The following is a 17,891-nucleotide window of genomic DNA, read 5'->3' on the forward strand; positions in this document are numbered from 1 at the left end:
CCCTTTAGCAGAATTGCCTGAAACCTGGTAGTGTGAGGTCAGTAATGTCCATATTAGAGCAGAGAACAGCAGGTGCTATGTGAGAAGCCATTTGTCATTATCATACTTACTTGAACTACAAGCTAAAAAGACACATTTGACTGGTAAATTAGGAGCATCAAATAAGCAACATTTGAAAAGCTTCCTAGAGGCTCTGACGGTACCATATAAGGGCAAGGAGAAACAACATATTTATCTAACTATACATCTTCTAAACATAACAAGATATAATGGAATAGCAACTGCAAAAAAAAAAAAACTATTTTATGCAGAAGGGAAGTGAAAACAAGTCAAAATCTGTTTAAGGAATAAGGAGAAAAAAAGAGAGAGGGCGAGACAAGGGCGTGGTGGTTGGGTTGAGAGAGAGAGAAAGAGAGAGAGAGAGAGAGAGAGAGAGTGAGATACAAGTTCAATCTGTGAGGGAACGAAGGGGAGGAGTCAGGGACTTGGTGTGTGATGTCACCAGCTCATTGGTTTGAGCTGCCACCTCCTGCTGACTTTATCCCAGCTGATTAGGAAGCAGCAAGCAGTGTACTGTGCAAATTCCAAGACATAAATGTAACTTGGTACTTGGGATTTTTTTCTCTAGTGCAAAAGAATCTGACACAATTCATCTTGAAGGACAACAACACTAAGTTGAGTTACGTCACAAAGGGAAGGAAAGGGCAAGAACTTTCAATTCAGAGGACTAAATGAACTTCAAATGACCTTTTAATAGCAGCTGAGGAGAGATTCTCTTTTCTTCAGGACTTATTATCAAGCATTTTAACCTTTTTACAATTTTTTATTCTGAAATACAATCCTTTGGGAACGGCATAGTCAAAATGTCCACAAATGGAATAAACACAGCTCTAAAGCTCCAGTTTGGACTTATCAGTCACGAAAGTGGTTACCTCACAGCAGAGGCATTTGGGTTCAAGGTAAATGCATCTGGAACCAGCATGAAGAAGAAGCAGACCTGGACCCTGGAGCAGGACCAGGATAGCCAGGTGGTTTTCTTGCGTAGTCATCTTGGACGTTATCTTGCCTCAGATAAAGATGGCAAGGTAAGCTGTGAGGCGGAAGTGCCAGACACTGACTGCCGTTTTTTGATTGTGATCCAGTCAGATGGACGCTGGGCTTTGCAGTCCGAGCCATACTCTCGTTATTTTGGAGGTTCTGCAGAATACCTGTCCTGTTTTGCCCAGACCATTGGGGATTCCGAGCTGTGGGCAATGCATCTTGCTCTCCATCCACAAGCCAACCTGCTAAGTGTTGCCCGCAAACGCTACGCTCACCTGTCCAGTGAAGTTGACGAGCTCTGCATGGACAGCAACATACCTTGGGGAGTGGACTCCCTGGTCACCTTGGTCTACCTGGATGGGAAATACAGTCTGAAGACCTGTGACAACCGCTTTCTCAGCAATGATGGCAAGTTGGTAATGGACAATGGGCCTAACACCAGTTTTACCCTGGAGCTCAAGTCTGGCAAGTTGGCCTTCAAGGACTGTGAGGGGAAGTACCTAACCCCAACGGGACCCACAGGTACCCTCAGGTCTGGGCGCTGTTCAAAGCCAGGGAAAGATGAACTGTTTGATCTGGAAGAGAGTCACCCACAAGTTGTTTTCCAAGCAGCCAACAAAAGATACGTATCCATTCGGCAAGGTAACCAATGCTGTTTGACATGTTATGGTAATACAGTAGGATGTGATCTTTGGGGGGGGGGGCATTTTGATCTTTGGGGGTGGCTAACTCTTTATCGAAATGGGGGACTTCAGAAGTTTCTGGGGGGAGCACAAGGAAAATCTGGCCAAGCTGTGAAGTGCAAAACTAATAAAAACCCTCTTGAAAAGACCATCCTGCTGGTCACCAGCATATGTTGTTTGTAGATGCTAGTGTGCTGGTATCTCTAACAGGCTTCTTAACTAGCTTAATCATCAAGACATCCTTGGCCAAAAACTTTGGTTGTTGGTTGACCAGCACTTTTGCAGGTGAAAACCATGGTCCACCAGCTATACCAGCACTAAACCATTGCTAACCAGCCTTGACCAACATGGAAATCACAAAGCACCACATTAGATAAAGGCATAACAGGACATCTAGATTAATCTTGCACTGAAGCAGGAATCTTGATGGTATTCTGTGTGTTAAGGAAGATTTCAATGACTAAAATTTGGGTAAGAACTTTATTTATTTACATTCCTGGCTTGATTGCTAAGTCACTTCAACACATAGTGGCAACACAGCTTTCCTCAAGTCTGACAATGTGGGAATTTCATAAATGATAAAAGTATGAAAAAGGCAAAAAGTTTTGCCACAAAATCTCAAAAGTCTTAAAATACAACCTCTGAGGGAAGAAATTAATTGGATTTATACATTGTGTGTCTAGTGCAGTTTAAAGTAGCTACAAATGATTTTGGTCAGATATGTTCTTTGCACTGACTTAATTACCATTAATGAACAAAACCTTGGCTTGACATTGAAAACATGTATACTGCAAGAGTTATCTGACAGGTGTAGCTTCACAGGTGCTAATGAAGTTGGTTGGGACTTCTAGAAGAGAACAGAGCAGACCTATTGATTTTAAAGTCCACAGAATCAACATATATAAGAATAAAGTACAAGATGTCAGAAAACCATTGACAGCCACATGGCTCCTGAAATAACAGGTCATGAGGGTGATGTTGCGCTTTTAATGACTATCCATCAGCAGGCCCAGATGGAATCTGCAGGTTTTATTGGAAAATGTTTAAATTTTTATTGTACATTTTGCTAAATAGATTTAAACATTGGAAAATGTGTTAAACTGAGTTGAGAGTACTACTGTCTTAATGGCTGCTGAAAACATGATAAAATTAGCCAAAATAGGGGGTGAATGATATGTGGAAATTTGTGAATGACGGTCACCTAAATCTGCAGAAATCGGAGTTGTCTCTCTTTCTCACTCTATATATTAACAAGCACAAGAAAATATAAACATTTTTGTAGTTAACTTTAACTTTTGTAATTAAACCTACACCACGCAAACAAATCTGGATCCTACTCTCAAGAAACAGGGATCAACATCTCTTATAGGGAATTATCCACATTGAATTGGCATTGACACAAAAGAGGAGGCTGACATTTGATACTGAAAAGATCAAGCTTTCCATACTCCCACAAATGCACTTTTAGCAAATATTTGCAAGCACTTATCAGCTTTATTATACAGTAATCGGCATGCAACATTAAATAGCTAACAATAGTGTCTGTCAACGGCAGTGTTTTTTTTAAGCACAGAGTGCGCTCCCTAAGGGGTTTGTGGAGGTATTTAAAAGGGGATGTGACCAAAGAAATGTTGGCTATAGCAATGCATCAAAAGCTGCTTATTAGGCCCCTACATGCAGATTTGTATTTTACCACTTAAGGATTTAAGAAAGCAGGCAAATAAGCCTGAGAGTGGTGGGGTAAGTGTGTTAGGGATTACTCCAGTTAAAGGCTTACGTTGAGGGATATTTCTGAAGTATCTTATTTAAAATCTCAGCCCACACAGTCTGTCCACTTTGCCTATTTTGGATAGACATCAGGTTGCTTATCGTGTTATTTAAACCACAGTTTCAGAGGAGAGTGACAAAGACAAAAGGGGCGATGACTGGTTTAGCAAGACTCTGTACTGGAGCATTGTACCACAGGTAAAGCTAAAACTGGATCAGGTGGCAAAAGCGTATAAAGCAGGGTTCCAATGAATTTTGGTGATAGGCATACTGGTTAAGGATTTTTAAAATTTTCAATATGAAATTATATATTAGTATGGCTTTCAAGCAAGTTTTACTGTACACCAGTGCAACATATTGGAACCTACTTTGTGTTGTCAAGATAAATTTGAGAAAACAATAGCTCGTACCAGCCAAAGCTGATATGCTGGTTTTAGCTAATCTCGAAGCACCATCTTGGCCAGAATGTGAGACCAGCTAAAATGTATTTCATTCCAGGTGTTAGCATCTCAGCTAATCAGGATGATGAGACAGATACGGAGACGTTTCTGATGGAGATTGACAAAGACAGAAAGAAGTGTATGTTCAGAACCAACGGTGAAAATTACTGGACACTCGTTACTCATGGAGGCATTCTGTCCACGGCCACAGAACCGTAAGGAGTTTATTCTTCAATTCATTTATCCAATTAAAAAACTGCAGGGTAAATCTTTCATAATAAAAGTCAATTATTAACCATTTATAATGAAATGGAGAGAAATGTGGAAGCATACGATATAGTGGGGTTCAAAAGTTGGAGACCACATTGAAAATCTTGATGTTTTCATTTAAATCTTAGATCTTTTAGGATTTAAACAAATGTAAACATTTTGGAATGTTGGAACATTGTTAAATCATGCTTAATAACATGATCATCAGGTTTTATCCATGACAGCTCGAGTGCATGTAGGAAATTCTGAAATTATTCATATTGTTTTTTTATCAAGTGAACTTTTCAATTGTTATGATATAACTGCAAAATAGAAGCATTTTCATTAGTGGCCTCCTACATGTTCAAATAATTGTTAGATATGTATGTAGATCACAAAATATTTAACAATGATACATACAACAAAATTCATAATTAAGATACAATGTGTGCTCTTGTGACTGACAGAGAGGAAAACACCATGTTTGACTTTGAGTGGCTGGGCCGGAGCATCGCTTTGAGGGCAAGCAATGGAAAATATGTCTGCACGAAGAAAAATGGACAGCTTGCTGCTGTCAGTGATTCTTTGGGTGAGTGCAAAGCGATCAGCTTTCGTTTCTGGTCTTTTGCATATTATTTTCCTCAAGTGTCACTACTAGTACCCATGTAACTTGATGCAGATGAATGTTTCCTGCAGGGGAGGATGAGAAGTTTGTGCTAAAGCTGATTAATCGTCCTATCCTGGTCTTGCGTGGAGAAAATGGCTTTGTGTGTCACCACAAGAGTTCCAACACACTGAATGCCAACCGCTCTGTTTATGACATCTTCTCATTGGTGTTCAGTGATGGAGCATACCAGATAAAAAGTGAGCCATTGTGTTTTTGTGTGAGCTTTAACTCTATTGCTTCTTTCAAGATATGTTGTAGTATTTATTTATTTATTTTACAACTGTACGTAATGAGTGCAAATAAACAACGCCACAATGTGAGAAACTTGGGGACATCTAGTGTCACCAAACAGTTGTAAAAGTAATGATTGCTTTCAAGCAGGTTTCTCAAACACTCCCTCTGTCTGCTATTGGTTGAACAAACAGAGCCACAGTTGTGACACTATCTGAGGATATAAACCTAAGAATTGCTGGCTAATTGTTGTCTTTGCATATTAAGCTTGGATAGGAAAAAGTATTGAAAAATCGAATGCATTTAAGAATAATGGCAAAGGCTAATTGTTTTTGGTCAAAAAAGTAAACGCAAATGTTGTCTGTGCATTTGGTTTGTATGCATTTTATGCAATTCATCATACATGAGCCAACTATACTCATAGTACCGCAGTAGCTTTGTTTGGTAATGAATTATTAAAGTGCTCAATGAAGATAAGCATCTTCATGTGTTTCTTGAAGGTATTTGAGTAGTAGTTTTGTTTGTTTGTCTTTGTCTCACGAGGCCAGACATTTTTTGACTTGTGGCAAAAAGTCTGGCCCTCACTGCAATTAATTCTAGCCAAGAATTGCCCACTTAGACAAGGATTATCTAAACGACATGTACAGTGACCAACCATTGTTTTTAGGATTACTTGCTATTTAGGATCCCTGTCCCAAGATAATTATCTGCTTGAAAACATACACTCACCAACCACTTTATTAGGTACACCTGTACACCTACATATTCATGCAATTATCTAATCAGCCAATCGTGTGATAGCAGTGCAATCCATACAATCATGCAGAAATGGGTCAGGAGCTTCAGATAATGTTCACATCAACAATCAGTGCTGACAGAAAAGTTATGGTAACACAGATAACCACTCTGTACAACTGAAGTGAGCAGAATAGCATCTCATAATGCACAACATGTCGAACCTTGAGGCATACGGGCTACAACAGCAGAAGACCATGTCGGGTTCCACTTCTGTCAGCCAAAAACAGAAAGCTGAGGCTGCAGTGGGCACAAGCTCACCAAAACTGGTGATACTGGACCAGCTTTTAAAAAACACCTTTTGTGAACAATAAAATACTGAAAAAATATCGAGAAAGGTGTATAGAATTTAGAATTTCTGTCAGTCCAAAAGTAATATGAAATAAATATTTGACAGACATAACTCAGAAAACAAACAAAGTTATGCATCACAGACTCAGTTGGGCACATCTTTGCAAAACTAATTATATAATATTTATCTGTTCATTTCTATTTACAGGTGGAAATGGAAAGTTCTGGTATGTCTCAAGCAGCGGTCTGGTGTGCACAGATGGGGACAAGCCTGAGGATTTCATCTTTGAGTTTGTGGAGTATGGACGGGTCGCCATCAAGTGTCAAAATGGCAAGTACCTGCGTGGAGATCAGGGAGGCACACTGATGGGTGATGGTCTCAGTGTTGATGTTAATTCACTGTGGGAACACTGAGTGCTGACCACAGAATCACATGAAAACAGCTACAGACTGATGAAGAGTCCCCATGATGACACTGGCTAAAAGCTGATTTTTTTAGCAATACATTTTCCTCTCAACTTCTTTCTTTCAGTTTTTTTTTGCTTCAGCATTTGATTCACCAATCTTGGGCTTTCCACAATTGTAATTTTAATCCAGCGTCTGACCCAAAATTCTGGGTTATCATGTTTCATGTTTTACATTATTCATACTTTACCCTGGTAAATGAATGAATCTGGGGTATTCGTGTTTCGAGATTTTACATTGCACTGTTTTTACTGTATGTAAACCCTGAGTTAACATTCTTTTTATATATTGCTGTTCAATTTCTGATTGGTTGTCTGCGGAACAACTGGCCGTGACATTTTAGCACTGCATCGTTTCACACTGTATAAATTCTAAGTCTGCTCTGGAGATGCGCTTCATAATCCAGGGTTAAAATCGGTGTGAACCCCCTTTCATATTTTGTGAAATATTGCTAAGCCTGGGGTTAAAGGGAGTTCACCCAAAAATGAAATTTCTCTCATTATTTACTCACCCTCATGCCATCCTGGATGCGTATGACTTTCTGTCTTCAGCAGAACACAAATTAAGGTTTTTAGAAAAATAATTCAGCTCTGTAGGTCCAGGCAAGTGAATGGGTGCCAAAATTTTGAAGCTCTAAAAATCACACAAGTCAGTATAAAAGTAATCTATATGACTCCAGTGGTTAAATTAATGTCTTCAGAAGCAATTTGATGTGGGTGAGAAACAGATAAATATTTTAGTAAATTGTTTTACTATGAATTCCCTGCTCAGTCAATCTCCACTTTAACATATGGATTACTTTTAGGCCTTTATTTGCTTTTGGAGCATCAGAATTTTGGCACCCATTCACTTGCATTGTGATATTCTACAGAGCTGAGATATTCTTCTTTGTGTTAGTGTGAAAAGCCCTTCTTATAAATTAATATTTATACAATTGCCAATGTTCTTCAGTACAACAATCTCAATAACCAACTAGTCATATCCATTTATGCACATGATGGAACAATTTAAAGTTTCACACATCCAAATTGGTTTTCAAATCTGATCTATAGATTGACTGTCCACACTGTCATTTTGCAAGTGATGACATATGATCTGTTTGTTCTGAGATTGTAGTCAATATCTTGTATGGTCAGTGTGAAGACAAAAGACTGAAAACTGGAAATTTTGCCTCTGCTCAAGTCCATCATGACATCTCGCCATGGTGCTGCATGAGAAGAGAACATAAGCATCAAGTGCATTTTACACATTCATGCATAAACTGTGCTGTGTACAAAACCACTGGCTCGTTCTCTCATTCACTATACACTAAAGCGTGAACGTCACTTAAGCCACTTTTCCACCATCAGGCCAAACAATGTAATGGTTCCAGGCCCAGATTTCTCAGCACGGTACTTAACTGCGCTGGTGGAACGACTACTGTATAGTGACATGGCAACTCACGATTGGTCACTTGCCCAATAAGTCCAATACTGTCTTTGCAGCACCACAATGGGAAAATAAATTGTACCTGTGCCAACAAGCCCAAATCCATTCAGGGTTCTGCAATGGTGACCATTCAGATTGATGGTGGAAAAGCAGTTATTAACTTCTTAAAAGGATTAATCTTGTCCCATAAATTAAACTGCTTTTGAGTAAACCTCCTGAGAGGCCTTAACAATTCCCAACATGCCCTCATATTTGTTCATTGTTTCCTGTATCCTGAAAGGATCCTTGCAATTTTATGTTGACAGATACAGTGAATATTACTAATTAATATTTATTAATTTATTACTAATTAATAAATTAGTCTCTAAACATATGACTTGCTACATTGTTTTCAAACATTCAGTGTGGTTAAGACTGAACAAAATAAGGTGAATATCTTAATGTGTTTCTGTGTGATTACTCATACACATTATTTATGTTTGATTAAACAAAGTTATTACAATTATATAAATGGACATGATTTCTCAATAAATAAGTATTCAAATTATCTTTCTTTCTGTAAAGCTCTAAAGAAATACCAGATGATCACAGTGTCCTCATCAAACAAGTTTTCCTCATAAAGACATGAATTGTAATTTTGCAATATATGTATGACATCATGAGCACTCACAATAAAATGAAGACTCCAGTCATATCAGTAACATTATAAATGCTGTTTTATTCTACATGGAGAGGGTCCACACATGGAGGCGGCCATTTTAGAATCACATGACCAGCTGAATACTACTCACTTAATCTCAGTAACTGTCCTGTTATTTGACACTTTCACTCATTGATTAAAGTAATCATGACTGACTGTGAATACTACATTTCTACAATGACATCTGAAACTGAAAACTATTGATTTTAAATTATGCTGCATCCAAACCACTAGATGTCAGTGTGTGTCCAAGATGACACAAAGACAAAAGATACTGAGTGCACCTTTAAAAGAAGGTTGTGGTCTCAACATTCTGAAACTATAGACCTTATAAAATGCAGTCATTTGGTTAAGCTCGCTGACATGATTTCTTGGCATATTACATGGGTCTGGTCTTTTACAATATCTCAGAAAAACAGTGAATGAGTCAGTAAGCAGTGAGGTGTGCTTTCAGGTGTGTTTCATTATTTCCCTTTGCAGTAGGCCAGTGCTGTGTGATGTAAGTATGCCCTCTTTTGGACATCATGTTAGCATCATTCACAACTGGCCTGGATATAGACTGTTAAGAATAGGGGCAGTGACATAAAATGAGGGTGTATATTGAAATGTGAAGCCAGCATCTGAAGTGAACAAACAGCTTTTGCAGTTTGAGATCAATAACAAGTTAGACATAACATGCAGGCTGTCTAATATAGCCTATCACTGCACAGTGCAAACTAACCAGTCATGTTTTATATTTTACAGATATATATATGGCTTACTAGGATCTATTCAGTGTTGGGCGAGCTATTCAGAAATTTACCAAAGTTAGTTTCAGACCACACTGGATTTCTGGAAACTTTCACAGATTTCACAAATTCATATCACTGTGTTTGGTTGCTCCATACAGTCCTCTTGTTATTGCCTAGTCAGTGAAATAATGGCATATAAACAGTGTAACTTCATAACAAAATAGAGAGTTTACTTGAAGCTCAAACAGACCATCCTGATTTGTGAATTGTATCAAAGTTCTTTTAGTGTCATCCCTCATTTAAATTCCTATGTCAAACTTTTTTATAGGCCTTGTTACACCATTTCATAAAGCATGTTGCCTAAACATTCTCAGATAGTTTTTTCCATATTTGATGGATTCATACAATACAGTGTGATAGATTTAAGATTTAAGTATAAACTGTAAGAAAAAAAAAAAGGCTTAGAAAAAATACATTAAAAAAATAAGCCAGACCACCGAGGTGAGACCATCATGACATGAGAATTTTTTTAACAGCCGAACTTTAGACTCTCAGTTCTTGTTTAGGTCCCTAGAGTATACATGATCAATTAAGGAGAAAGGGATTGAGGCCTTAATAGGCCATTTTCATTAAACACTGCACTATTGCTCAAACTATGATATACACGCTTCCCCTTGGAGACATTATCAGGAATCGTGGAATTAGATTTCACTGATATGCGGATGATAACATCTTTATATTTCTTCAAAACCTGACGAAATATCTCAATTTAGCAGAGTGTATCAATGACATCAAAGATTTAATGGCTAGAAATTTCCTTCTATTCAATTCCAACAAAACAGAGGTACTAATTATTGGACCAACCGCTAAAATATAATTTGACTCTCAATGGATGTATGGACCGGTTACGCCATCTTCTACAGCAAAGGACATAGGTGTTATATTTAACAGCAATCTGTCCTTTGAAGATGACATTTCCAATGTTTGTAGAACAGCATTCTTCCACCTCAGAAATATTGATAAGTTAAGACACATGCTGATCCCAAAAAACTAATTTATTCGTTCATGACCTCAAGACCGTATGCAAGAGTAATGAATTGTAATGCATTACTGGGATGATGTCTAGGATGTCTAGCAGGTTTGTATAAATACATTTTAATTGGTTCAAAATGCAGCTGACAGAGAGCTGACTAGAACCAAGAAATTTGATCATATCAGTCCAATTTTATCATCGCTACATTGGCTATCTTTTAAATTTCATATTCATTTTAAAATTCTGTTAACTACTTACAACGCCTTGAATGGTCTAGCTCCACAGTACTTAAGTGACCTTCTGACATGCTATATTCCATCACGTTCATTACGGTCACAAAATTCTGGCCTGTTAATAGTTCCTAGAATATCAAAATCCACAAAAGGAGGTAGATCCTTTTCCTATTTGGCCCCTAAATTGTGGAATAGTCTTCCTAACACTGTTTGGGACTCAGACACCCTCACTCAGTTTAAGTCTAGACTAAAGACTCATTTTACCCATAAACTCATAGTTATGCTGCCTTAGTTAGGTCTGCCGTAACCAAAACACTTATCATACTCTATAATCCTGTTTTAAAGTTAATGGCATCTACGCTAATATTGTTCTAGTGTTTCCCTGCCTTAACCTCGGGATACATATCCTGAGTTTACCAGAGCCTGCCAGATCCAGCTCTGGTTCTGCCTGATGTCTGACTCCCAATGCTTCGTGCCGCTGAGTGATGATGACCAACCTGCTGCCCGTGCCAACATATATCTACTACAATGGAATTCAAAGAGGATGAATCAATGCCAAATCCAACCGTAAGACATGGAATACTTCATTTGTCACTGCTTGAACCTTAGACTTAGGATGGACCTCACCGAAATTAACTGCCACAAGCTGCCAGTGGAAATGCAGTGCACCTCACTGACCTCTGCCTGTATCACCTTGGTCAAAGGATGGACTACATTCTTAAAATGGAATACATAGATATTATATAGATCCTTCAACAGCCAAATAACAAAGGATAATTTTATCTATGTAAACTTCCGCAGTTAATCCAGGAAGGACTTCAGTCATTAATCTTAAAATCTTTGTTTAAACACTGACACTTAACACATACTTAGTTTAATCATTCTAAACCATGATTTGCCCTATACATAAGTAATATTGTCATTATATTCATGTTATTTAGCCAGAGGGGAACTGGCCCCCACAGTGAGTCTGGTTTCTCCCAAGGTTATTTTTCTCCATTAACCAACATCTTATGGAGTTTTGTTTTCCTTGCCATCGTCACCTTTAGCTTGCTCACTGAGGGTCTAAATATATTTATTATTATTTACTTATTTAGTTAATTATTATTATTAATATTATTTAATTCTTTCTCTTAAGACTCACAATGATGACTCTAAGACATTATAGATATTACAGCTTCATTTTCTGTAAAGCTGCTTTGAAATGATGTGTTGTGAAAAGTGCTATACAACTAAAAATGACTTGACTTATTGTATGTTTTCCCTCATACATAGAGGCAGTGCAATCAGATTAATTGTCCATGTCACCGAAGAAACAGCCGCTTATAACTCCAAAAATGGATCAACTATAGGAGCAAATACCATCTTGATTTGTGAATTGTTTCACAGTACAGTTAATGTTTGTTTACCCTTTTTAAAAACTCTGTTAGCAAAACTGAGTAAGCTCAGACTTATAATTAGATTTGTATTACTTTTAAGGCATGGATCCTTAAGTTTTCATGCTACCTGTATGTATAAGACTGTCAAATTAGTCATAATGAAGGTCCATTTGAGCCTAGTATGACTTGTGTGGGTGATCATTGTTAAGAATTAAGACTTTTACTACTTTTATGGCATGGATCATACATATTTCATACTGCCAATGTATGAAGCCATCAAACTGAGTAAACAGAATTTGTGAAAGTTTTCACAAATCATTTATTTTTAGACAATGTTTTATCAATAGCACTGTGTTTCATTAAATTACCTCCAAAGACCAGTAACACTGATTTTCTTGTTAGCTATTGAGTCTTAAATAAGGGTTAGAAGACAAAAGCTGTACAGTAAAACATTTCACAGATCATGAAGGTCTATTTGAGTCTAGATGGTCAGTTTTTACAATTACAAGGCTATTACTTTTATGGCATGGATCCTACATATTTCACACTGCTTAAATACATGAAATCATCAAATAGAGTAAAGTCACTGAGTCAAATCTGTAAAAAAAATGTATTCAACTCATTTTCCCACCCCTGGTCACCAAAGACTGAATATCCCTCTGTCTGTGTGGCACATCCAGAGATTGAATTCATGCCTCTCAAACCTCCTTCACATTGTTCTGTTGCAGTCTTTCCTCAGTCTTCCTTCAGAAACTATCCTTTACCCCCATTATCTTACCTTTGAACAACCTCTGCACTCTTCTCAGCTCATTCTTGTCTCCTGACCTGAATGCTCTCTTCTTCTAATTCAGCAGATTCTTCAGCTCTAAGGTAACCCAGGGTTTATTGTTCTAAAAACACCTAACCCTCTTAGTAGGAATGGTGTTCTCAGACTGTCAATATCCTTCTTATGTGTCTTATAAAGCACCTCCCAGTCAGTTGACTCAAAATGGTCCCTCAAAGCTTCACTGGCTTCCACAGACCATTTCCTTACTAACCTTGTAGTTGGTGGCTGTTTTTACGCTACAGGTTTGTATACAGGTAGGAGATATTAAAAATTAAATAATGAATAAATAAATAATAACGGACATGAATAATAGTGAGAGAGGAAAATCCAGTTTATTAAAAGATATTCTCTAATTGCTCAAACGCCACTTTAGCGTGTTCCATTCTTTTAAGCTTTATGAGCAGACTTGTTCTCATTATTGCCAATTAAAATGACTTTAAAATGTTTAATTCAGTTTCACCAGTAGACCTACTATAAATGTTTCATTAAACTTAATCAGATTCCAAAAGGAAATTCCAAAGATCAACATACAGTCTGTGCGCATGCTCTGGAAACAGACAGTAGGCTTTAAATTATATTTTGCCAATTCAGTGCCTATTAAACTTCATTAGTTAAAGTTTCATTACTATGCTACTGAAGTGTATAAGCGACATTGTCACGGCGTACATTTTACTTTTCTCGGCACTGGGCCGGATGGAACAATAACAGTAGTTTGTGGTTACTGTCCTAAGATTTGGGCTGCGTTCCATTTCAAATTTGTATCCCCTTCCCTTGCATGCTTTTTTTTTTCAAAACAAACAATACAAATACAATACATTCCCTTGCATACTTCACTCCGTCTCCTGGACTTGGATGTATGTCACTGCTTACGTTGCGTGAGTGTCCACTACTAGTGGAAGACATGCAATGGGTTTAACTGGAACACATTTAATCCTTGATCACTTGGAGCATGTTGAAGGCTGATTTTTACACCTAAGAAAACAATGTTTTCTGAGATTGATTTCAGAGGCTTATAAGCATGTATAAATCTTGTATGTTTATTTATTTTTTCATTTGAATGAATTGTTATTGTGATACACACAAAATGTGTTTACAATTGTATTTGGTGTTGGTGAGTAGTGTTATAAGTGTATTGAAATGATAACTATGTTTTCTTTATATACATACTTACGTGTGGACTTTTGAAAAGCACTGTCATCTTTAAATGGACATTATGAGAAAAGACTCTTTTTTTGACGGGTTGCTGAGGGATCGCTCATTCAGAAGCGCGTCTGCACATACTCGCTCACATGAACAGATGTTCTGTGAGTGAGTAGACGCGACTTCCCGGTGTCTTAATTTTCTCCTGTATTCACTGCAAATAACATTTATTAGAACAACCTGTTGAAATGTGATGACATTCAAATAATCTCAATGTACTGAGAGTGCAAGTCGTGTGACATGTAATTATTTAAGTTTTGTTTTGATTCATAATGTCCCGTCCATGTGGTCTGTGAATTATGTGATGTAAATAGTTTCATTAATCAATAAATTAATCATAACGAGTGAATATCTGGTGTTGATTTAAAAAAAAAACATTTATTTGTTCATGTTAAGCAGTTTAGAGAGAAGTGTTAATGTGTTTGCAAAGCTCACTCTGTGATCGCGTTTGGCGCGAGTGGTGATCACGTGATCAGATCTGAGGAAAAAGGTATTAAGCCTGCGGATTTATGCGAATCCAGTAGAAATGTTCTCATGAGGGAAAGAAAAGATTTAGATGATACCATTTAAAAGGTGAAATTAACCAAAACAAATGTATATTGTTACTGTGGTGAGTTAATGCATGTTATATACAATGTATTGATGAGAGTGATAAATACGTTTATTGAGATGTGAACAAAAGGGAGAAGTGAAAATTCTAAGACTAAAGAAATGTGAAGTAATGTTTCAATATTACAGATGAACAATGACTGTTGTAACTGAAGTTAATTGATTGTTAAAAATAAACACATAAACAGATGAGCTGTGAGAGAGCAGATGCGACTTACAGGTGAAACTCGAAAAATTAGAATATCGTGCAAAAGTTAATTAATTTCAGTAATTCAACTTAAAAGGTGAAACTAATATATTATATAGACTCATTACAAGCAAAGTAAGATATTTCAAGCCTTTATTTGATATAATTTTGATGATTATGGCTTACAGCTTATGAAAACCCCAAATTCAGAATCTCAGAAAATTAGAATATTACATGAAATCAAAAAAAAAAGGATTTTAAATACAGAAATGTTGGCCCTCTGAAAAGTATAATCATGCATATGTACTCAGTACTTGGTTTGGGTCCCTTTTGCATTAATTACTGCCTCAATGCGGCGTGGCATGGATGCTATCAGCCTGTGGCACTGCTGAGGTGTTATGGAAGACCAAGATGCTTCAATAGCGGCCTTCAGCTCTTCTGCATTGTTTGGTCTCATGTCTGTCATCTTTCTCTTGGCAATGCCCCATAGATTCTCTATGGGGTTCAGGTCAGGCGAGTTTGCTGGCCAATCAAGCACAGTAATACCATGGTCATTGAACCAGGTTTTGGTACTTTTGGCAGTGTGGGCAGGTGCCAAGTCCTGCTGGAAAATGAAGTCAGCATCTCCATAAAGCTTGTCTGCTGAAGGAAGCATGAAGTGCTCTAAAATGTCCCGGTAGACGGCTGCGTTGACTCTGGACTTAATAAAGCACAGTGGACCAACACCAGCCGATGACATGGCTCCCCAAACCAACACAGACTGTGGAAACTTCACACTGGACTTCAAGCATCTTGGATTGTGTGCCTCTCCATTCTTCCTCCAGACTCTGGGACCTTGTGTTTCCAAATGAGATGCAAAATTTGCTCTCATCAGAAAAGAGGACTTTGGACCACTGAGCAACAGACCAGTTCTTTTTTTCTTTAGCCCAGGTAAGACGTTTGACATTTGAAGCCCATGTCCAGGACCCGTCTGTGTTTGGTGGCTCTTGATGCAGTAACTCCAGCCTCAGTCCACTCCTTGTGAAGCTCCCCACACATTTGAATGGCCTTTTCCTGACAATCCTCTCCAGGCTACGGTCATCCCTGCTGCTTGTGCACCTTTTTCTTCCACACTTTTCCCTTCCACTTAACTTTCTATTAATGTGCTTTGATACAGCACTTTGAGAACATCCAACTTCATTTGCAATTACCTTTTGAGGCTTTCCCTCCTTGTGGAGGGTGTCAATGATGGTTTTCTGCACAACTGTCAGGTCAGCAGTCTTCCCCATGATTGTGAATTCAACTGAACCAGACTGAGAGACCATTTAAAGTCTCAGGAACCCTTTGCAGGTGTTTAGCTGATTAGAGTGTGACACTTTGAGCCTACAATACTGAACCTTTTCACAATATTCTAATTTTCTGAGATTCTGAATTTGGGGTTTTCATAAGCTGTAAGCCATAATCATCAAAATTATATCAAATAAAGGCTTGAAATATCTTACTTTGCTTGTAATGAGTCTATATAATATATTAGTTTCACCTTTTAAGTTGAATTACTGAAATTAATGAACTTTTGCACGATATTCTAATTTTTCGAGTTTCACCTGTACTGGTCTCTTCATTTTCTCCTGTATTCACAGGTAACAGTAATCTGTCAGCCAGGTCTCCTGAGTCGGGGCTTGCAACATTAGAAAGGATTAATCAAGATTGACACAAATGAAAATAGTAACATAACAATGAACACACAGGCTATAACCGTGTGATAGGCTAAACATTTTAAGGTAGCTACAAGTATTATGCTGTTAAATCTCTTTTGAACCAAACTTAATTTTGATGGATCACTGTGTCAGATTCTGTGTCTGTTTGACAGAAGTTTCACACTTATGGATAATCAGTTTGCTATGTGTTCATTTGATTGTTACACCGTAAGAGGCTGAAATTTAATTAAATAAATAGTCTGGAATGTGCTGTACACTTTGCATTAAATTAGCGTTTCGCTTTCTGTTATCTAATACACAGATTACAGAAGTCATAATGTGATGTTTCTTGCAGGTCAACGCCTTCACACATCACTTTGAAGCATGCAACACAAGATAACGATATTTCTTAAATTAAATCACTGGCTGCTGTGGTTTATAATCAGACTAGGACACATGTACAACACATTTACAAGATCAACGGAAGATTTAGTGACTCGGTACTGGCCAGAAATGGCGAAACTGTAACACTGGTTCCATGCAAGCTGGCCATACTTACTGTTTAACCATGTTTATAAGTGTTTAATTAGGCATATATAGGATGTCACGTGACACCACTCAAGGTTTGGAAGTGTGAACGGCGAGCTCTGCGCACTTTGCTAGTTTTAATACTTTTTATGTTATAAATCGGTGCTATTCGATACACCCTGTTCCATAAATGTTCTATGAAGACAATATGTCAAAATCTTCGAGCTCTGGAGACATTAAAATACTTATTTCCTGAAGCTGACGCCACTAAGCAGCAGGCCGCAAGCCCGGGAGTTGAAGGAAATTCGGCGAGAATTGTTGAGCATGTCGGAAATGGTGACGAAGGTCGTTGCTGACTTGGAGGATCTTGCTGTAATACGTTGATTGATCACAGCTATGGAGACAAAATTATCTGCTAATCCGCTAGCGACCAAGGTGGATTTGGAGGGTGTATGGGAGAAATTGGAGGACTTGGAAACCACAACCGCCAGAATAACTTCAGAATCATCAGAATTCCTGAAGCTGAAGAGGGTTGGGATATGGTGAAATTCCTGGATGGTCTTTTTCTGAATCTGCTTGACATAATGGGCCGTACTCTTAAAATCGAGCAATTTCACAGGGTTCTGGCTCAGCAATCTGCTGAGGGAGACAGACCCCGATCAATTCTGGCCAAACTTCTGAGATCATCCAATAAAGATCTCATGTTGTGCGAGGCGAGGAATAAAGGATGGC

The 17,891-nt window shown here is 37.9% G+C and overlaps 1 protein-coding gene across 1 annotated transcript; it reads left to right on the forward strand.

Annotated features, from left to right (window-relative positions):
* The first annotated feature begins 561 nt into the window (after nucleotides 1-561).
* fscn2a (fascin actin-bundling protein 2a, retinal) lies at nucleotides 562-8,738 on the forward strand. Its single transcript, XM_052139338.1, has 5 exons — nucleotides 562-1,683; nucleotides 3,990-4,146; nucleotides 4,648-4,769; nucleotides 4,877-5,044; nucleotides 6,373-8,738. Exons 1-5 carry the CDS (start codon nucleotides 864-866, stop codon nucleotides 6,576-6,578), a joined length of 1,473 nt encoding a protein of 490 aa, XP_051995298.1. The 5' UTR covers nucleotides 562-863; the 3' UTR covers nucleotides 6,579-8,738.
* The last annotated feature ends 9,153 nt before the right edge of the window (nucleotides 8,739-17,891 follow it).

Source organism: Xyrauchen texanus, chromosome 12 (assembly GCF_025860055.1).
Source record: "Xyrauchen texanus isolate HMW12.3.18 chromosome 12, RBS_HiC_50CHRs, whole genome shotgun sequence".
Lineage (NCBI taxonomy): Eukaryota > Metazoa > Chordata > Actinopteri > Cypriniformes > Catostomidae > Xyrauchen > Xyrauchen texanus.